The sequence below is a fragment of the Oryx dammah genome, unplaced genomic scaffold, assembly GCF_014754425.2.
Source record: "Oryx dammah isolate SB20612 unplaced genomic scaffold, SCBI_Odam_1.1 HiC_scaffold_14, whole genome shotgun sequence".
NCBI classification, from domain to species: Eukaryota; Metazoa; Chordata; class Mammalia; order Artiodactyla; family Bovidae; genus Oryx; species Oryx dammah.
In genome coordinates, this window is record NW_024070198.1 from 19410281 (window position 1) to 19433976 (window position 23696).

At 36.6% G+C, this 23696-nt stretch overlaps 1 protein-coding gene across 1 annotated transcript in view; it reads right to left on the bottom strand.

Moving 5' to 3' along the window:
* HPSE2 (heparanase 2 (inactive)) overlaps positions 1 to 23696 on the bottom strand; it is a 702164-nt gene that overhangs the window by 612597 nt on the left and 65871 nt on the right. The window contains exon 3 of the mRNA XM_040254194.1: positions 21227 to 21388. Within this exon, the coding sequence (XP_040110128.1) occupies positions 21227 to 21388 (162 nt within the window). The remainder of the gene's footprint in view (positions 1 to 21226; positions 21389 to 23696) is intronic.

Here is a 23696-nt window from a genome sequence, read left to right on the forward strand (position 1 = left end):
TCCATGGGATTTTCCAGGCCAGAGTACTGGAGTGGGGTGCCATCGCCTTCTCCATTGATAAGCCTAGTTAAAGGTTTATCAATTTTATCTTTTCAAAAAAAGGCTCATGGTTTCATTGATTTTTTTGTGTGTTTGGTTTTGTCTCTATTTATTTCTTCTCTAATCTTAATTATTCCCTGCCTTCTGCTGACTTTGAACTTCGTTTGCTCTTTTTCAAATTCCTTTAATGTTTTTGTTTTTGTTGTTTTTGAGGTACTTTCTGATTTACTTTCATTCCTTCATTGTTCCATTGGCTTTTTAGTAGCATGTTGTATAGTCTCCAAGTGTTTACATTTTTTTCCCCACTTTTCTTTCTGTAACTAATTTCTGGTTTCATACCCTTGTGGTCAAGAAAAATGTTTGATATAATTTCTATATTTTAAAATTATTTTTACTATTTATTTATCTAATTATGTGGCTGTGTCAAGTCTAAAGTTGCAGCATGCAAGATCTTTTTTTAGTTATGTTATGTGGAATATTTAGTTATGGTATGTGAGATCTTTAGTTTCAGTCTGCAAACTCAATTGCAGCCTGTGGGAACTAGTGCTCTGACCAGGGATTGAACCCAGGCCCTGCATTGAGAGCACAGAGTCATAGAGACTAGACCAACAGGGAAGTTCCCCAATCATTTTTTAAAAACTGCATCAGCTAACTGAAGTGCCTGGGTTTTCATAACCTGATATAAGAACAATTCTGATTTAAAAATAAGAGAAAATAGTGCAATTTTTTAAAATAATATATTATGTTTTAAACCCCTTCTATTTTTTCTAAGCTTTGGTTATATAAAATTTATAATGGTTACCATTTATTTGAGGGTTTTACTATGAACCAGGCACTATGCTAAGCCTTAAGCTTGTTCTATGCTGTGTGGTACTCAGTCGCTCAGTTCAGTTCAGTTCAGTTGCTCAGTAGTGTCCGACTCTTTGTGACCCCATGAATCACAGCACGCCAGGCCTCCCTGTCCATCACCAACTCCCAGAGTTTACCCAAACTCATGTCCATCGAGTCAGTGATGCCATCCAGCCATCTCATCCTCTGCCATCCCTTTCGCTCAGTTATGTCCAATTTTTTGCAACCCCATGGACTATAACCCGCCAGGCTCCTCTGTCCATGGGGACTCACCAAGCAGGAATACTGGAGTGGGTTGCCATGCCCTCCTCCAGGGGATCTTCCCAACCCTGGGATCAAACCCAGATCTCCCGCACTGTAGGCGGATTCTTTACCATCTGAGCCACCAGGAAAGCCCCAATCCCTAAGCATGCATATTACTTAACCTTCACAGTAATCTATGAAACGCCCCATTTTATAGCTGAGGAAGCTGAGACTTAAAAAAGTTATTTTCAAACCCCTACTGTTGATGTTAACATCAGAATTCTAGTCCTGCTGGCCATTCTGACTCCTATGTTTTTAGAATCTGCTAATCTTCACTATTTTTCTAGATCATGTTCAATGTTCTTTTCTGTGACATTAATCTGGTAATAGTCTAGGCATCTTTTGAAACAGGCTATTTAAACTTTCCTTTAAACAGAATAATCAGTTCTGAAAGGTTAACTATATTTTTATATACTGATCAGTTTCTATTCTGCCACTATAATTTTTTTTTCTGTCATTGGTTTTCTAGCCCTTTGCCATTTCTCAGCTAATTTGGAAAATGAGTTACTGCTCTCTCATAGACTCCTCTCCCAGAGGAACCATGTCTTCCTCGACAACCATGTCTTCCTTGACCTCAACCAACACTAAACATAAACTGTAACAATTTAATTTCACATTTGTGATTAACTTTGTCATTTTAAATGATATTTTATATTGGTGCTTATTCTTAAACCAATATTTAACACTTTGTTTTAGCTACTCTGGAAATCAAGAATATATATTTAACTTCTTTTTCTCCATGGCTCCCAGCACTGTACCTTTATATATTTGATTTTCAGTTAAAAAGTGATTGATAAAAGACTGCTCAAAATCACAACAGAATACTGTTGGAATTGTCATGAAACTTCTGGATGAACATTCAATACATATCTCCCAGGGACTTGCACACTGAACTTGTCTGGTTTTCTTAGAATGAGAAAAGGGAAAAAAATGAACACTAAGGATCCACTGGACTCATTTTTCTAAGAAGGCATCTCACTCAGTTCAGTTCAGTTCAATTCAGTCACTCAGTCGTGTCTGACCCTTTGCGACCCCATGAATTGCACCATGCCAGGCCTCCCTGTCCATCACCAACTCCTGAAGTTCACCCAAACCGACGTCCATCGAGTCGATGATGCCATCCAGCCATCTCATCCTCTGTCGTCCCCTTTTCCTCTTGCCCCCAATCCCTCCCAGCATCAGAGTCTTTTCCATGAATCAACACTTTGCATGAGGTGGCCAAAGTACTGGAGTTTCAGCTTTAGCATCATTCCTTCCAAAGAAATCCCAGGGCTGATCTCCTTTAGAATGGACGAGTTGGATCTCCTTGCAGTCCAAAGGACTCTCAAGAGTCTTCTCCAACACCACAGTTCAAAAGCATCAATTCTTTGGCTCTCAGCTTTCTTCACAGCTCAACTCTCACATCCATACATGACTACTGGAAAAACCATAGCCTTGACTAGACAGGTCTTTGTTGGCAAAGTAATGTCTCTGTTTTTCAATATGCTATCTAGGTTGGTCATAACTTTCCTTCCAAGGAGTAAGCGTCTTTTAATTTCATGGCTGCAATCACCATCTGCAGTGATTTTGGACCCCAAAAAGATAAAGTCTGACACTGTTTCCACTGTTTCCCCATCTATTTCCCATGAAGTGATGGGACCAGATGCCATGATCTTCATTTTCTGAATGTTGAGCTTTAAGCCAACTTTTTCACTCTCCTCTTTCACTTTCATCAAGAGGCTTTTTAGTTCCTCTTCACTTTCTGCCATAAGGGTGGTGTCATGTGCGTATCTGAGGTTATTGATATTTCTCCCAGCAATCTTGATTCCAGCTTGTGCTTCTTCCAGCCCAGCGTTTCTTATGATGTACTCTGCAGAGAAGTTAAATAAGCAGGGTGACAATATACAGCCTTGACGTATTCCTTTTCCTATTTGGAACCAGTCTGTTATTCCATGTCCAGTTCTAACTGTTGCTTCCTGACCTACATATAGGTTTCTCAAGAGGCAGGTCAGGTGGTCTGATATTCCCATCTCTTCCAGAATTTTTCACAGTTTATTGTGATCCACACAGTCAAAGGCTTTGGCATAGTCAATAAAGCAGAAATAGATGTTTTTCTGGAACTCTTTTGCTTTTTTGATGATCCATTGGATGTTGGCAATTTGATCTCTGGTTCCTCTGCATTTTCTAAAACCAGCTTGAACATCTGGAAATTCATGGTTCACATATTGCTGAAGCCTAGACTTCTACAAATGTTAATATTACATCAAGAAATAAGAAAAGACTAACTGTAAGTAGACTTCTTAATTAGCTTAAATCTATTTTGCTTTTTCAAACAAGACATAAAAATATGGAACTCCTGATGCTGAAGTTAAAGCCCCAGTACTTTGGCCACCTGATGTGAAGAGCCTATTCACTGGAAAAGACCCTAATATTGGGAAAGATTGAAGGCAAAAGGAGAAGAAGGCAGCAGAAGATGAGATGGTTAGATAACATCACCAACTCAATGGACATGAATTTGAGCTAACTCCAGGACAGGGGAGTGAAGGACAGGGGAGCCCGGTGTGCTGCAGTTCGTGGGGTTGCAAAGAGTCTGACATGACTTAGTGACTGAAAAACAACAACTCCTTTAAAATATAACAAACTATATTACTCTCTAGATGAAATTCTAAACAGTTGAAGTAGACAATGACATTGCATGTCTCCTCTTTAAGAGACAGTTTAGAGCTAATGAAAAGAAAATACTGTCATTTTGAACTACAAGAAAGGAAACAGCTGAGAACAAAAAAATACAGAGATACAAAAACAGACATGGAAAACAGACCTATGCTAAGAGTATCTGAGAATCTGTTAAAAGCTTACTTGTGTATAATAGGCTCGCCAGTCCAGGTTCAATGCATGATTCTGGTTGCTTGGGGCTGGTGCACTGGGACAACCCAGAGGGATGGTACAGGGAGGAAGGAGGGAGGGGGGTTCAGGATGGGGAACACGTGTATACCTGTGGCAGATTCATGTTGATGTATGGCAAAACCAATACAATATTGTAAAGTAATTAACCTCCAATTAAAACAAATAAATTTATATTAAAAAAATCTTAAGAGAAAAAAAAAAGCTTACTTGTGTTCAGAGAGATTAGCACAAAAGTACAAAACATGAATTTGCAACTTTGGAGTAACAGGCATAAACTAAAAAGAGAGGGTAAACTGAAAGTGATGTGTAGCAACCCATAAGAAAGAAAAATAGACTATAATTAGAAGGGGGAAAGTAGTTTATTTTAGTAACATGGTATGTATACCCCTCAAATTTAGAAATCTATTTCTTCTAAACTCTCTCTATATATTTCATAGCTAATTTGTATTCTCACCTAGGTAAACTATTATAATTCTATTAAAAATACAAACATACAACTGAAGAATATTGTTTTTCTCCATTATCTATGCCTAAAAACTAATCATTTACCCTAAAAAGTAATCCAATTAGCAATTACCACGCAGCCCAATAAAATAAAATACCTAAGAAGAATTTTAAAAGTCCCTCTTGAATTTATCCTATAGCCTTAATCCTCTCAGTCTGAAGTGGTTTCTTAAACTGGATGCTCTTGTAAGTGATGCCTTTACTACAGGGACTTGAAAGTTTTATTAGGCCACAAAGGGTTAAATGATGTCACATTTTCAATAAAGTTAACCTGCATCCTATCATGCATTTTACAATTCATATTTTTCCTTCAAGACTCAGGCAAAAGGTCCACTTCCCTATTCACAGATAGAGGTACTCTGGATCACCACATCTGAGAGAGAGCGCTTAGCCTCCTTGTGTTGTCAAGCATCTGTCAGTTGCACCAACAGACAGACAGTTGGCTCATCTGTGGCTAAAACAGTGACGTATTTACCTCCATATTGTGTGTCTACTTCTACACTAGTCAAAGCAGCCCTCAATAAAACTTCTGGAGTATATATGTGAATTAATTCTTTAACTGCATAATTTTTTCCAATTGGACAGAAGTTATTTAATTTCCAGGAGAAAAAGTATTTTGAAGTGTAGTGAAAATAGCAATGAACGCAAAAATCCAAAGCCTGAATTTTAGTCCTACCTAGGCAACTACGTGACCTTGAACAAGTAGCTTCAGTTTATTTACCTATAACACTGCAAGGCTGGTCTGATTCCCAATAACACTTTCAGCAATAAATTTGGTTTGGAAAACTGTTTATCTGGATAGCCTTTTATGAGCTTCTTGGAATTCTTGCCTAGAGTACCAAATGCTGGAATGATGACTTCAGCCAGGCAAACAAGAGTCATTCCCAACTGGCACAGAGTGGAATGGATTATTTTCCAAACAAAAATGGGTGACTCCAAGAATGGAATGATAATGCTAAACAGGAATCTCTTGTGCTATGTGAGGCTGACTACTTACTGCCATTTATTCTCAAGGGAAAAAAAATAGAACAAAACTGGTAGAATTCAATATCCCCTAAATATTCCAGAATGTAGTTTATCTTCATAACTAGCATGGGCTCTATTCTTCTCCCATTCACTTATTCTACTAGGAGGTTGATGATGACAGAAAAAAAATTTTATTTTCCATACACTGGAAAGCCAGCACATTAAAAAGTAGAATCATCACAGATAAGACAATTAAGTTAGAAAAAATAAAAGTAAACATCACTACCAGATGACACTGGTTGTGTGAGCTCCCACAGAAATCAAGTTCTGTTATTTTACTCATATGGAGTATGACAAACTACAGATCCGGAGAGAGTAATGTGACAGGGACAGGGGGAAAGTAAGTTTAAAAATCTGTAAAATAATCCAGCAATTCCACCGCTTGGTATTTATCTAAAGAAAAGGAAAACTTTAATTCAAAAAGACATATGCATCCCACTAACCACAGCAGCATTATTTACAATAACCAAGACTTGATGAAAGTGAAAGTGGAGAGTGAAAAAGTTGGCTTAAAGCTCAACATTCAGAAAACGAAGATCATGGCATCTGGTCCCATCACTTCATGGGAAATAGATGGGGAAACAGTGGAAATAGTGTCAGACTTTATTTTGGGGGGCTCCAAAATCACTGCAGATGGTGATTGCAGCCATGAAATTAAAAGATGCTTACTCCTTGGAAGAAAAGTTATGACCAACTTAGATAGCATATTCAAAAGCAGAGACATTAGTTTGCCAACAAAGGTCCATCTAGTCAAGGCTATGGTTTTTCCAGTGGTCATGTATGGATGTGAGAGTTGGACTGTAAAGAAAGCTGAGCGCTGAAGAATTGATGCTTTTCAACTGTGGTGTTGGAGAAGACTCTTGAGAGTCCCTTGGACGTCAAGGAGATCCAACCGGTCCATTCTGAAGGAGATCAGCCCTGGGATTTCTTTAGAAGGAATGATGCTAAAGCTGAAACTCCAGTACTTTGGCCACCTCATGTGAAGAGTTGTCTCATTGGAAAAGACCCTGATGCTGGGAGGGATTGGGGGCAGGAGGAAAAGGGGACGACAGAGGATGAGATGGCTGGATGGCATCACGGACTCGATGGACATGAGTCTGAGTGAACTCCAGGAGTTGGTGATGGACAGGGAGCCCTGGCATGGTGCAATTCATGGGGTCACAAAGAGTCAGACACAACTGAGAGACTGAACTGATCTGAGAAATGGAAGCAACCTAAGTGCCCATCAACAGATGAATAGATAAAGAAGATGTAGTATGTCCACGTGATGGAATATTATTCAACCATAAAAAGAATGAAATCTTGAAATTTGCAATAACATGGATGGACCTACAAGTATTATGCTTAATGAAATATATCAGATAAAGAAAGACAAGTAGTGTATGTTATAGCTTATATGTGGAATCTAAAAACAAGACAAATGTATAAATACAACAAAACAGAAACAGACTCAGAGATACAGAGAACAAACTAGTGATTACCACAGTGGGGAGAGGGGTAGAGGGATGGGCAACATAGGTGAAAGGAATTAAAAAGTATAAACTAGCAGTTATAAATAAGTCACAAGGATGTATTATACAACACAAGGCATTTTGTCAATATTTTATAATAACTTTTTATGGTTTGTAATCTATAAAATTATTAATCACTATGTTGTATACTTGAAACTTATAACATTATAAGTCAACTATAATTCAATAAATTTTTTAAACTATTTTTTAAAGCTTTAAGGAAGGTAGACCAATTTGTTCTCCAGAACTCATATGATAGCAAATTAGCCTGTCACCAGTAAACATCTCTAAAACATCATAAATAGAATTATTTAACTCAAAAACACAAAGGTGTTAGTTTGGGGGTTTTTCCTGCTAAGAGAATATAATCTTGAAGATATTTTAAAGGAAAAAACCATGCTCCCTGGCATTGGCTTCCTGGCCTATTTCCTACTTAGCACATAATCTTCATTCAACTAGGTTCACTTGAAAAGGAAATTGCATTCTCAGCTCCTGGTCAGCTCTCCAGCCCAAATTCCTCTCTGAAGAGACAGGAGAGGCAGCCATAGCACAAATATGGTAACTACTCCTCAGGCTGTATGTGCAACAGCTCCATCCTTGACAGGTATACCATGTCCTTGCCTTAAGAACACAGAATAACAAGCCTCCTCCTCTCTTCCAACATAAAGTGTGGGTTCAGTGCAATGGAAAGGGGAAGATTTATGGAAGTGAGACTCATCTATATGAGAATGTATATGTTTTCACAAAATGCATTAAGAAAATAGTAATCTTGAGAAAATATACTCAGGGTAAAGAGAAATTGGCAATTGAAAGTAAGGCATAAAATAAACATTTTACTTGAATTCTGTTTACATGAAAAATGATATTTTTATTCTGTCTCTCCTTTATTAATGAATTGGGAAGCCAAAAGATCTTATTAAAATTATTCAAAAGATTCATTAAAAGCATCATTAAAGTCTTCTTTATTGGTCATTTTTTCCCTTTCATAAAACAGAAATTTCTAATAATTTTTTAAAGGATCAGCAACTTTCCTTTTGTAATACATATCGCAAGGAGAAAGGGAAAATAATTTCTGACAGGACAAACATAAAACATCATTTTATATTATTCCAAATTAAAAATAAGAATTCAGAATAGTTCTGAACCAACACAGTCATTATCTTAATAATGTCTTTCAAAGGACAGAAACTTTTGAGTCCAGATTTTAATTTTTTATTTCAAGGATCATGCTTTTGATATATCTGAAAACTCATGACAAAACCTAAGGTCACCTAGATTTTCTTCTGTGTTATCTTCTAGAAGTTTCATAGTTTAGCATTTTACATTTAAGTTTATGATTCATTGAGTTGACTTTTGTGAAAAGTGAAGGGTCTGTTTCTAGACTGGATGGATGTCCAATTGTTTCAGCTCAGTATATTGAAAAGACCAATGATTATCCATTGTATTTCCTTTCCTCCTTTGTCAACAAACAATTGACTACATTTGTATGGGTCTATTTCTGGGCTCTCTATTCTGTCTCATTATCTAATTTATTTATTCTTTCACCAATACTATATTATTTTGATTGCTATAGCTTTATAATAAGTTTTGAAGTCAGGTGGTATCTGTCCTCAACTTTGTTCTTACTCAGTATTGTACCGGCTATTCTGAGTCTCTTGCCTTTCCATATAAACTTTTGTGTGTAATTTTGAGTTTCTAATTTTGTATCCTTTGTCTAAATGGGGGCAAATAAAATTTTATAACCTACAGGGCCCAAATCAGGACCCACTTGAATTCTGATGACAATAAAAATGATATTTTTATTCTCTCTCCTTTATTAATGGTTTGGACAGTTCAACCTCTACTGACAGTTCAAACCATAAGGGTGGATTAAAACTTGAAGGGAACTGGAGCTTGCTGGCCTTTTGTGGAGTCAGGTCTTAGTGTTGACTTGGAGGCCTTTGGGAGAGTTCTCACCAATTAATATTCTCTGGTGACAGCCCAGCCTGGTGTGCTGTGATGACCTAGAGAGGTGGGATGAGGGTGGGGTAAGAGGGAGGCTCAAGAGGGAGGGGATATATATGTATATATATAGCTATGACTAATTCACATTGTATGGAAGAAACCAACACAATATTGTAGAGTAATTATCCTCCAATTAAAAAAAATTTTTAAGTCAAACTTAAAAAAACTTCAAGAGAGAAAGCAGAGGGTGAGGGCCTAATGTATATCCTCAATCATGCAAAACAAAGAGGTAAGGAAAAAAGAACAAGAATGAAGAAAGACTGAGATCCTCCAAGTTGCTCAATAATTTTAATTCTAAATGATATCTACAGGTACCTACATATAATATCTCTAAACTTAGTGTACAAAAAATAAGATTTGGGAGAATGGCATTGAAACATGTATAATATCATATAAGAAATGAATCGCCAGTCTAGGTTCGATGTAGGATACAAGATGCTTGCGGCTGGTGCACTGGGATTACCCAGAGGCATGGTATGGGGAGGGAGGAGGGAGGGGGATTCAGGATTGGGAACACGTGTACACCCGTGGCAGATTCATGTTGATGTATGGCAAAACCAATACAACATTGTAAAGTAATTAGCCTCCAATTAAGATAAATAAATTTAAATTTTAAAAAATAAGATATGTTACCTATAAACTATTCTTTTGTTTAATTTTTATTTTACACTGGACTGTAGTTGGTTTACAATGTTTTGTTAGTTCAGGTATACAGCAAAGTGATTCAGCTATACATATACATGAAGTGAAAGTGAAAGTCGCTCAGTCATCTGACTCTTTGCAACCCCATGGACTGTAGCCCACCAGGCTCCTCTGTCCATGAAATTCTCCAGGCCAGAATACTCGAGTGGGTAGCCATTCCCTTCTTCAGAGGATCTTCCCAACCCAAGAAGCAAACCCAGATCTCCTGCATTTCAGGCAGATTCTTTACCAGCAGAGCCACTAGGGAAGCCCACACATATACATAGACCTATCCTTTATTTGCCCATTTAGGTTATTACAGAATATTGAGCAGAGCTCCCTGTGCTATTAGGTGGTTTTTGTTGGCTATCTATCTTAAATATAGTAGGGCATATATGTCAATCCCAAACTCCAATTTATCCCTCCCTCCTTCCCACTTTGGTAACCATAATTGTGTTTCCTATGTCTGTGAGTCTGTTTCTGTTCTGTAAATAAGTTCATTTGTATCATTTATTTTAGATTTTGCATATAAGCAATATCATATTTGTCTTTCTCTGCCTGACATATTTCACGTAGAATTGTTGGATCATAGTAGTTCTATATTTTAGCTTTTTGAGGGACCTCCATACTGTTTTCCATAGTGGCTATTACTGATTTACATTCCTACCAACAGTGTAGAAGGGTTCTCTTATCTCCACACCTTCTCCAGCATTTATTGTTTGTAGACTTTTTGATGATGGCCATTCTGACTGGTGTGAGGTGATACCTCATTGTAGTATTAATTTGCATTTCTCGAGTAATTAAAGATATTGAACATCTTCATGTGCCTGTTGACCATCTGTATGTCTTCTTTGGAGAAAGGTCTGTTTAGGTCTTCTGCCCATTTTTTGATTGGGTTGTTTTTTTTAACACTGAGCTGCATGAACTGTTTGTAAATTTCTGAGATTAACCCCTTTTCAGTTGCATCATTTGCAAATACTTTCTCCCATTCTGTGGGTTGCCTTTTCATTTTGTTTATGGTTTCTATTTCTGTGCAAAAATTTTTGAGTTTGATTAGGTCCCATTTGTTTCTTTTTGTTTTTATTTCTATTACTCTAAAAGATGAAACAAGAAAGATATTGCTGCAATTTCTGTCAAAGTATGTTCTACCTGTTTTTCTAAGAGTTTTACAGTATCTGTTATATTTATTTAGGTCTTTCAAATTACCAGTGTCATTTTTCACAGAACTAGAAAAAAGTTTTTAGTTTTTAAAATTTGTAGGGAGACACAAAAGACCCTGAATAGCCAAAAGAATCTTGAGAAAGAAAAATGGAGCTGAAGGAATCAGGCTCTCTTGACTTCAGACTATACTAAAAAGCTAAAGTAATAAAAACAGTATGATACTGGCACAAAAACAGATACATGGATCAAAGGAACAGGAAGGAAAGCCCAGAAATAAACCCACACACCTTCCCTGGTAGCTCAGACAGTAAAGCGTCCGCCTACAATGCGGAAGAGTCGGGTTCGATCATTGGGTCAAGAAAATCCTCTGCAGAAGGAAATGGCAGCCCACTCCAATACTCTTGCCTGGAAAAATCCCATGGACAGAGGAGCGTGGTAGGCTACAGTCCATGGAGTTGCAAAGAGTAGGACACGACTGAGCAACTTCACTTTTACTTTCACTTTCCTATGGTCAATTAATCTAAGACAAAGGAGGCAAGACAATATAATGAAAAAAAGGCAGGTGTCTTCAGTAAATGGTGCTGGGAAAACTGGACAACCATATGTAAAAAAATGAAATTAAGACAGTCTCTAAAATCATACACAAAAATAAACTCAAATGGATTAAATTACTTTTGAAAGCATCAGAGGCTATCAACAAATTTGAAGAAAACTCCTCCTGTCCCAATCCCTTTCAGTTTGCCAAAGATTAATTTCTGAAGCACATGCTAACCAGAATTTTAAAATAAAAGTAGGAAACTTAGAGATCATTAGCACCATTTCCTTCATAAAAGCCCCTCTGATTCTCGGTCAGTTCACACTCCTATTCCTTTAATACAGACCTAACCACAGTGAGCCATAATTGTCTGCCTGTTTATCTTCTTATTGGACTACATTTCCAGGGAGGGCAGGAATCAGACCATGTCTTATCATCCACAGATCCCATGGTTAGCATGGCTCTAACTAATGATAGGTGTTTAGACATGGGCTGAAAGAATATTGACAAAAGGCAGATACTATAATTCTAAATTTATGAATGAGAAAGCTGAAGCTTGCCCCAAGCATACACATAAAGCAAAAAGAAATCCAGATCTCTCAATTTTGACATCTTCTCCTCAATGCACCATCTATCAATCACTGTAACAACAATATATTTTACAACATAAGTCACAGGACAATCAAAGGTCTATTCAAATGAACAAAATGCTATTTTTCCCTGCATAGTACAATTTATCACTTCCTACTCCCATCTTACTTCCACACTTACCCAGATTATGTGTGAAGCTTTACCTGCAAATCTGCAACTTTTATTCATACTAAGAAAAGAAACATGTAACCTACAACAGCTGAGGTCATTACATTCAAAGGAAATGATCCAAAGACAAGAAACTATAGAATAGCTGCATTTCTCCTCTTTAGAACCCCAACAGAGAAAAGAGCTGCTCTGGGGAAGAAGTGTGGCAAGTGGGCAAGTGTGTTCATGTGCTCTTGCCTTTATAATCTCTACAATAAACGCTCTACTTCCTCCAAAATCTAGACACTTATACACACACACGCACAACACACACAAAACAAATGCACAGCAAACTTTACTTCTGACAATAATCATAAAACTCAAGGACTTACTTCTTTTGGAATCTATTTAGTTCCTCTCACTTTGCATTGTGACAGTACCTTAGACATAAGCTTATTTATGGAAGATTCCCAAAAGGACAATCTCTTTATTAATAATAATATAATAATTATAATAATAACAAAAATAACTAACATTCATTGAGCATATTGTTCTGTATTAAGAACTTATAACATTAAATTAATCCAGTCCTCACAAACTATGTAAGATATTATTTTCCCTATTTTACAAATGGGAATGAAATTAAGTAATTTACCTAAGTTCACACTAGTACATGGTAAGTGCAGGATCAAATCCTAGGTTTGTTTAACCCTAAGGTTCCTATCATATCTAGTTTCCTATACTCCTGTGAGGAACAGACGACTTCACAGGTTTCTGGTCCCTACATTTTTTATTTCATACCAGTAAAATATTTTTATCACAAATAATCCAAATGTAACATAAAATTACATATATGTGATACATACATATACTACTTATGCACCAATTGCAGTAATATTTTAGTTACATTATAAAACATAGATCAAAATAGAAAAATTCATCAACAATGTTTTTTGTGTTTTTTTAAAACAATGATTCAAACACCTTTTTGTTCCGATTCTTAAAATAGTATTAATAATAATTTCTGGGCATTATATAAACTTTCAATAACACATATTGTTAAAAATAACATGCAAATTTGATTTTCAAATAGTCTTCTTGATAATTCAGGCACTTTTTTTTTGGACAGTATATTGCCAGATCATGTTTACTGCATTCTGTGGCTGACAAAGTTTTTACTAAAAGGTGAACTCTCAGTTTTTCAATTTTCTTGCTGTTGCTTCGTGCTGGCATTATTTTTAATAGAATTATATTTAATTATGTTTCTTTTCAAAAGTCCCTTTAAGTCCACTTGGCTGTGCACATTGAACTGCAATATGTTTAAATATGCTTAAACTAACAGATGATGGAACATTGTCACTTCCTCTCAAATAGGAAAATTCTCACGCTATTCTCAGAATTTTAAAATGTATAAAATTAATAATCTTCTGACAAGTTAACTGTCTAGTAATCAGAAAATCTCGACTCGACGGATTTCTTCATACATAGCCTGGAGCGCCTATACATCCTTTGCCACATCTACCTGGACCTTAGAGATCACTGACCTAAATACGCTAAAATCCACTGTTGGATTCAACCAGATTTGCAGAGGGCTATCCCCTGTTGGATTCAACCAGATTTGCAGAGGGCTATCCACACTTAATTCACCATCCAAAAAAATTCAGTTCAGTTCAGTTCAGTCACTCAGTCGTGTCCAACTCTTTGTGACCCCATGAATCGCAGCACCCCGGGCCTCCCTGTCCATCACCAATGCCCAGAGTTCACTCAAACTCATGTCCATCGAGCCAGTGATGCCATCCAGCCATCTCATCTTCTGTCGTCCCCTTCTCCTCCTGCCCCCAATCACTCCCAGCATCAGAGTCTTTTCCAATGAGTCAACTCTTCACATGAGGGGGCCAAAGTACTGGAGTTTCAGCTTTAGCATCATTCCTTCCAAAGAACACCCAGGACCGATCTCCTTTAGAATGGACTGGTTGGATCTCCTTGAAGTCCAAGGGACTCTCAAGAGTCTTCTCCAACATCACAGTTCAGAAGCATCAATTCTTCGGCACTCAGCTTTCTTCACAGCCCAGCTCTCATATCCATACATGACCACTGGAAAAACCATAGCCTTGACTAGGCGGACCTTTATTGGCAAAGTAATGTCTCTGCTTTTGAATATGCTATCTAGGTTGGTCATAACTTTTCTTCCAAGGAGTAAGCATCTTTTAATTATTTCATGGCTGCAATCACCATCTGCATTTTATTTAATTATGCTTTGATGTGATGCCATCAACCTAAATGAAGGAACCTATGAGAAACTGCTTCTCATAGTAAGAAAATAGGAGAGCTAATGTATAAATAAATTCAAAGGACTCCTTCCAACATCATCTTTTATAGAATATGGGTGAAAAGCAGGAAGTAATCATCATCTCCTCAAGTCTCCTAACACAAAGACTCCTGAAAACAAGGAAGTTCACTCTGTGATTCATAAAGACAAAGATTCCACCAACTTGGAACAGAAATCAATCAATGCTCCCAAGTTTAATTCTGAGAGAAGCAGAATGTGACCACTTTAAAAATATATATATTCTTTAGTGATTCTCTGTACTATTGCCAGTACAATGGTTGTAATGTACAAATGAACAGTTTTTGCAATTATATCTTTTTCTCCTATGTTACCTTTTTTTCCTGATCACATTTACTGAAATGTAATTTATGTCTGTTGAATATAGTAGTAAGAATTGAGTTCAAAAAGAATCTTCACTTATGTAATAGTTCATATAAGGACTTACAAGCAACAGAGTATGTATATTTGTACTTAAAACCAAAAAGACCTGGAGAAAAGGGGAACTTCTAATCATGTGCTACATAACTTCATGACTATGCACTTATGTATGGCCACTGACTTTTATGCAGATATCTCACTGTTTTGATAATAGCACTGGGCTCATTTTAATATGTAAAATACCATCTAATTGATGTTCTGCTCATCCTCAGAGGAGGTATTATACCTCATTTTCAGGTATTCAAGGATAATTCTAATACCAGCTAATATTCATCTAGTTAGTATCATGCTTTCAAAGAACTCAAAATGCTTGATCAAAACATTCTGAACAAAACTTCCCATATATGACACATTTTCAGACTTTCATCTTCCAGGGGACATAGTGTCTCATGCTTTATTTTACTAATTATTATACACATCCTAGACAACTAAGAATCTAAGGTTCAGAGTGGTAAGAGATTTATCATGAAACTACCATAAATTAATAGCAGAGTTCAAAACTGTTTCTGATTAGTTTTATCCTACCATACTGTGTCAATTGACGTCTTAAAGCAGAGAGATTTCAGTACCACAAAAGCAACAAAGTTACCCAAGAGTAATATGTGCATTTGAAAACATTGTAAGATTAATCACAATAATAAAATCTAACATTTAGTGAATATTTACTGTGTTTCAGGCACTATGCTAAGGAATTATGTACAAAACTTCATTTAATCTTCAAACAAGTCTCTAAAGTATGTAAGATACAATCATTTGAGGAAATTAAAGCTAAACAGAGGATTAAAAGACTTCCCAAGGTAAGGGAGCTGTTAAGTAGCTGTTCCAGAATCAAACTCAGATTATCTGATTTCAAAACTCACATGCTGAATCAATACAGGAGGTAGAATTAAAAGCTGCCTAACCATTTACACATTTCTATACCAAGGGATCACTATGATTCCTTCATTTATACACAGGTGAGACAAATCTCTGACTATGAAGTATCTGCATACTCATTATCTTATTATTCAAATATAAGAACAGAACACTATTCTTCTAGTTCTGACACACTCCAAGACAAAGATTCACAAAAATAGCACCAAGAAAAAAGCAAAGTACATAACTCAGGCAGGTTAAGCTGCCCAGGAACTAGATGTACAACATCCTCAATATCATTAGGGAGCAGAACCAAACTCCATTATAATACCTAGTTCTAGAGTAGGAACACGAAGGGCAGGATAGAGACAATCCTCAAACTGTTAGCCTGTCAGGATAAACACAGAGAAAGGGAGAGAGAGAAAAAATAAAACAAAATGAAAAAACAACAAAACTATACTTAGTGAAAGTGAAAGAAAGCATTAGTCACTTAGTCATATATATGACAAAGATAAATTTTAAAAGTCCAAGAATACATTTTTGGCAATATGCATAACAAAAGATTAATATCCCTAATATAAAAAAATGACCTTGTTATTCAATAATAAATTGACCAACAACTCAATTAAAAACATAGGCTAAAGAAATGTACAATTCACAGAAGAAATAAAAATGGCAACCAATGTAAAAAGATTATTAATCTCACCGGTTAACCAATGAAATGTAATTTAAAACAATGCAATATCAATCACTTTCTATTACAGTAACACAGATAAAAGATTGGAAAATAATCAGTATAAGCAAAGACATGATGAGTTATCTCATACACTGTATAAACCAGCATGACCTTTCTGAAAGTCAACTTACTAAATGCATCAAAAATTTAAATGTGCATTCCTTTGACATAGCACTCATACTCACAGGCATTGCACAAAGATATATATTCAATGCTGTTCATCACAACATTATTTATAATCATTAAAAATTAGAGATGCCACTGATGCCTAGCAATAGAAGATCACTTAAACAACTATGAAATAGTCATGCTTGCATGTGTGCTCAGCCTCTTCAGTCATGTCTGACTCTGAGATTCTGTGGACTGCAGCCTGCCAGGCTTCTCTATCCATGGGATTCTCCAGGCAAGAATACTGAAGTGGGTTGCTCTGTCCTCCTCCAGGGGATCTTCCACCAGGGACTGAGCCCACATTTCACATCTCCTGCCCTGGCAGGTAGGTTCTTTACCATTAGCACCACCTGGGAAGCCCTCAGTACTATACTATATAATGCAAGTAATTAAACAGATTTGGATCCTGTCCTTTGAAAACTGAAAGAACAATTTTCATTCCACTTATTTGGGCCCTTTGGTCAGCTGAAGTTAGAAAGATTGACCATAACAGGGAAGTATGAGCTTCTTTTGCTCAATTCATTTTCACAGTAATACAGTAAAGCTAACCACAGGAATTCCAGTCTACTTTGAAATCTAATTACAGAAAGAAGTACAAAACCTACAGTACCAGACAATAACATGACTGCTGCTGCTGCTGCTGCTAAGTCGCTTCAGTCGTGTCCGACTCTGTGCGACCCCTTAGACGGCAGCCCACCAGGCTCCTCCATCTCTGGGATTCTCCAGGCAAGAATACCGGAGTAGGGTGCCATTGCCCTCTCCAATGCATGAAAGTGAAAAGCGAAAGTGAAGTCAATCAGTCGTGCCAACTCTTAGCAACCCCATGGACCGCAGCCCACTAGGCTCCTCCATCCATGGGACCTTCCAGGCAAGAGTACTGGAGTGGGGTGCCATTGCCTTCTCCGAATAACATGACAAGAGTCCTCAAAAAAGAATTTTGGAAAGCATCTTGACGAATGCCATCCATTTACAAGGGCTACATATTTCAGGCTGCTTGGAAATGAAAGCTGACTAGATGACTTTACAACATAAATTTTTCAAAAGTTGACTTCATTTCAGGATCATTCACTATGTTCTACTCACCATGCAGGATGCAGCACAATATGCATATTTGCACAAACATGATATTCCTTGCCTTCTGGGAGTTTATGTTCTAAACAAAATCCTAGAAAGCATATTGCCCCTTAAGGCTGGCTTTTAACTTTTTATTTTCTGTTTTCATTTGATTATAGTACAGGCATCTGCCACTAAAGTTCAATTTATACGTTAAAAGAGAGGGGTTTGCCCAGGGAAGGGAGACAAATAATATATGTGAACCTATTCAAACCTAACAGACATCCAAATGAACCCTTAAGAAGTAGTCTTTGAGTGAATTTATTCATTGTGTATACAGCAGAACATTTTCAACAAACACTGAAAATTATCACATTAAGAATCATGAAAGCACAAAGATACAGAAGTTATGATTCCTACCCTTTCTTAAAGTCACCTACCAAACTTTCACTTTCATTTATCACTCCTTGAGTAACATGCACAGTGATATTTAATACTTTCAGATTCAAGAAGCTACAGAATAATACAGGACAAGATTACATGCATGTGTTGAAGAGTTAGTGTGAAAGAATACAGCATATTTAAAACAGTTCTATCACTAAAGTTCTCCTGGAATTCCTCCATCACCTTCATACAACCTTAAGAGTTTACTTCAAAAACCCTCTAGATTAGGTAAGGCTAACATTATTTCCCATACCATGTACATCATTCACATGAAGATATTAAGACATGTTTAGTATCAGGCAAAAATACAATCCAGTTTTTAAAAAATATAATGAGGACTACTTGTTTCTATCAACTGAGTTGTCACTAGGACCATAAGGTTGTTTAGAAGATCCTCAGAGCTAGAATATCATTTGCCGTCATCTGAGGGATGGCTGTTTAAGAGAGATCATGAGCTAGAATGAAGGCATACCTCTCAACGATGTCAGTATGATCAACTTAGATGGAATACCTAAGAATGAGGGCTTAATTGTGAGGTAGGGGCAATAGCCATCATTTTTAGTACACTTTTAAGCAGCTGTCATTTCCATCACTTTATTAATTTCTTACTATACTGACATTTGAATCACTTTATTAATTTTTTCCTCTACTGTTATCTTAGTTGTCCAATTTAAAAATAAAGACTATACCAATAACTGACCACCAGCAGGAAACAATTATGATACACTGCTACCCATATACATGAAATTCTGTAAATAGTTGGGGAGAGAGGTTGAGTGATCTATTTCTGAGATTTTGGAGGCCCAGTTTCCTCATCCTGTTCCCACAAACTTTCATCGCAGATATTTCAAACATTATGCCACAGTTATACAAAATAAGTGAAACATCACCAAGCAGAAATCCTAGGGTAGGTGTTCTGAAAATGTTGGTAAAGAAAGTCACTTCATTTGAGAGGTCTCTGCCCCTTCAACCTCACCCTCCTTACCAATATACATTCATCACCGAAAAGGGAAATATTTACAAAAGTTAGTTTAGTTATGTTTAAATATTATGTTTAGCTGTCTGGAGACCATGTTCTCAAAATTTATACAAGAAATCAAGGATTAAACTTCATAACAATTAGAAAACCACACTGTGTAAAATCAAAGAGTTAGTTAAAAGATATTAAAATAGTTTTACCACTGGTGCTAAAACGAAATGACTCCATCTCTTCCCAACACCTGGAACCAAAACCTTTCGAACTTTCATGTAAACAAACCAGGGCACACCAAATGCTCTGTCTGCAGCAAGGTACCACCTCTGCACAGGCATTTGGGTGAAAAATGTGGAAAATGCCTGAGGGCTCTTTGAAGCAGCTTGGGAGAAGTGAGAGCAGGAAAGAGGCTCTTCTCTAGGGTAAGTTTGTTTAGTAGAAAGTAAGCAAGTTGTCAGGGTAAAAGTTGACAATGTTGATTCCAACAGTTTGAACTGTGAATAAACATCCAAAGGGATTATGTTACTGAGAATTAAAAAAGATTCCATTGAACTCAATAAAGCATTTGTGTTTTCAAAGATAATATGCCTTCAAGCCACACTCTGGATGCACAGTTTAGGATTAGAATTACCCTAAGCTCTTTCTATGCCACATTAAAGAACACAGGATTTGACCTCTCTAATGTATGCTTAAAAAGTTAGAATAACTGAATTAGAAAATACTATACACATGTACATTTGTACATCTGAGGTAGACTAAAGAAATTTGGAGAAAAATATTATCTTTCCAAAATCTAAATTTAAACATAGTTTTACTAACCAATTTAGGATTTATTAGCCATAAATCACTTTAAAGTTTTCCCTCCTTAATGACCTATCCAAGAACAAAAAATAGGGCCTATACTTATGAAACCCATAATCCTCTTTTCTGCTCTCTAAAGTCACATTTAAATCTGGCTTTCATCTTACGCTGTTGGGTTTTTCACCAGTTACAAGATGGAAACTTAGTAGAGACTTGCACTTTTTCAAAAGCAAAACAACTTGGTTGCCACTCAGTAATTCCTGGTGAAATGCCAGCAAGTTTGTAAAAAATTTTTAAATTTTCCTAACTTGGAGCTTACAAAAGTAAGTGTGAGATGTTCATTGCTCATCAGACACTGCATCTTTTTATTTTTAATATTCATAAACAAGAAAATACATACACTTTGATTTATTAAAGTTTATCTGAATCAATATAATGCAGATCTGCCTTGTGTACCCTTAGGAAAATGGAGGTAACTCAGACTGCTCTTCTTAGTTCATCACAAGTCCCTCATGATTCTCACACTATAGTGTGCTATAAGAATTTTTTCCAAAGTTTGACAAAGGCATGCAACTCACATGCTCTTTACTAGCAAAGTTTGCAGCAGCCCCGCAAAAAGTTGTTTCTCCTTTAAACTTTCACACATATTCCTTCCCTCCTAGAACCAAGGAAGTAAGTGAATATGGCTCAGTCTTATTGCCTCTTTGCTCTTAAAAAGAAAATCAAATTCCCTAGATAGTTTCAAACTCTCCCAAAAATAGAACATTCTCAGCTCTGCCTGTGGATCATTATCTCTTTTACATTTCATCTTTATATTCACTGGGTTCACAGAAAGGGCATACACAGAAAGAGGAAAATAGCTGCTTCTTAGACACCAAATTTAGTAATTCTCTCAAATCTATTGGCACACATCTAAAAAGTCATATTTTTACAAGGCTTCATTAGGTTTTCATTGGTCCTTCTTTTGAGAACACACATGCCAAACCACCCATAGCCTCAAGTGAAAATACATCTGCAAAATATAATAAATATTTTATATGAATACTCATCATGATTTTAAAAAGGATATGTGGAAAGAGACAGACAGATCATCTGAATCCCACTTTAGTGTCTCCCAAGCATCAAGCTGCTAACCAATGGAGACCATCAATCTACAGTGCTCTAAGATTTCAGCCGACCCCAATATCCTTACCTGTTAATATAAGATTACTGTAAGTATTGGAGAATTGCTCCTTTAGAAGAACCAGATGCATCTGAGCTGCCTTCTCCCGTTGGAGCTCCAGCATAACATCAGGGTGCTGGGCAATCTTGCAGCCTTTCTGTTTATCCAAGGCAACATCACTTCGAACAATGTCTAAAAAAAAAAAAAAGAAGGAAGGCAGGCAGCAAAAACAAACAAACAAACAGAAACTATATACACAAAGTCCTGCTTCACCCAATATGACAGAATTTGTAAACTACTACATTTTCATCAAAATGAAAAGATTCAGAAATAATAAACCTGAAGTGTCTCCCACTTCACAATGCATCCTAAAAATTCCTCTGGTCGTTTCCAAAATCTTTGGAGATTTCTGTTTCTTAGTTTTCTCTGACCTCATTTAAGATTCTCACACCTTGGTTCCCCTTCTCAGCTCACCTCCAGGAATTATCTACCTCCTGGGGCATTTTTTTTTAATGAAGAATGACTTCATTATTTGAAACCAGGGCCTTTTCTTTACATCTTTTACCATGGGGAAAAATAATACCATCTTGCCTGAATACTAGTGACTATGAAGGTCATTGTCATGTAGCAATCTGAAAGGTAACTCGAGAAACTTTCAAGTTTTACATAACAAACAGAAGGATTTTAGGGAGAAAATGCTAAAAATTAAAAAAAAAAAAAACTGTTGACACCTATGGCTTCGGAAAAGAAAAACTAATGCCCACGTCAATAGTACCTATAGGAAAGATTTGGCTCTTTAAGTGATATCATTGACACCTAAGAGAAAACAAGGCAGGAGACATGAATGGTGGGCCGTCATTCTGCGCAAAAGATTTTCAAACATATCAAAAGAGCCCTAAAAGAGAAGCTCAGATATAAAAACAAACTCATGACAATTGAGCATTAGGATGTATGGTTCACAAAGATTACCCAAGTGTGAGAATAGTGCTCACTCCCTTTAGATAAAAAACACAGAAGCTGGTTGGAAATAATGCAATATTTATACATAAACATATTTATACTAATTTCTACGATGTAGGCGACAAGATGAACTCATTTAACAATCAGGTAAGTAACTAATCTCAAAGATATTCTGAGCCTTGAATATAAAATTAGAGTAAAATCAAAAATAACTCTAGTTTACAAGATCATAATTGAAGTTAAGAGAAATAATAAATACCATTTATTTAAATTATACTCCATAAAATTTTTAAAATACAGTGCATCGTTAAATCCTTTGAACCACTGACGAAAGCAAACATTGTTGACTAGCTGACTTATATCCTAAACACAGTATATTCACCTTTGCTTCCTCTACTATAGAGACTGAAGAGCCAAAACATACAATTCCCAAGGTTTCCTTGAAAGTCACAAGTAGCCATGTAACATATTTCTGGCCAATGCACTGTAGGCATATATCCCTAGGGGGTTCCCTGGCCAAATCAAAAGAGAGAACCTCACTAAGAAAAAACAGTTTTTTTTCCTTGAGCATTTTAGTCCTTTCTATTCTTTATGCCTGAAATATAACAAAAGGCCCAAAGTTATAATAGCCATTTTGTGGCAATGACTCAAAAAGCACAAGGGCAAAAGTCTTACATACTAAAGATGGTGAACAGGAAGATGAGACGAGCTCATGCCCCTAAGGTCATTACTGAGCTATCAGATTTGTTATGTAACGTAAAGGCACTATTTGTATAAGCCATTAATGTGTGCTCAGTTGCTCAGTTGTGTCCAACCCTTTGTGACCCCATGGAATGTAGCCCTCCAGGCTCCTTTGTTCATGGGAATTCTCTAGGAAAGAATACTGGAGTGGGTTGTCATGCCCTTCTCCAGGGGATCTTCCTAACCCAGGTCCCCTGCACTGCATGCAGATTCTTTACCATCTGAGCCACCAGGGAAGCCCAAACCATAAACAGTAAGCTATTTTTGAAATCCTAGTCTATTTTGTTGTGGTGCACAGGCTTCTCATTGCTTTTCATTGCAGTGACTTCTCTTGTTGTGACTACCTTAACTTGCCTCCTGAGAAACCTGTATGCAGGTCAAGAAACAACAGTTGAAACCAGACATGGAACAGTGGAAATATTCAAAATTGGCAAAGGTATGTCAAGATTGTATATTGTCACCCTGCTTATTTAATTTATATGCAGAGTATATCATGCAAAATGCCAGGCTGGATGAGCACAAGCTGGAATCAAGATTGCCAGGAAAATATCAATAACCTCAGATATGTATATGATACCACCCTTATCACAGAAAGCAAAGAGGAACTAAAGAGCCTCTTGATGAAGGTGAAAGAGGAGAGTGAAAAAGCTGGCTTAGCTTGTATACACCCGTGGTGGATTCATGTCAATGTATGGCAAAACCAATACAATACTGTAAAGTAAAGTAAAATTAAAATATTTAAAAAAAAGAATACACTGAAATAGAAAAAAAAAAAAACATTCCAGTCCAATCACTTCAT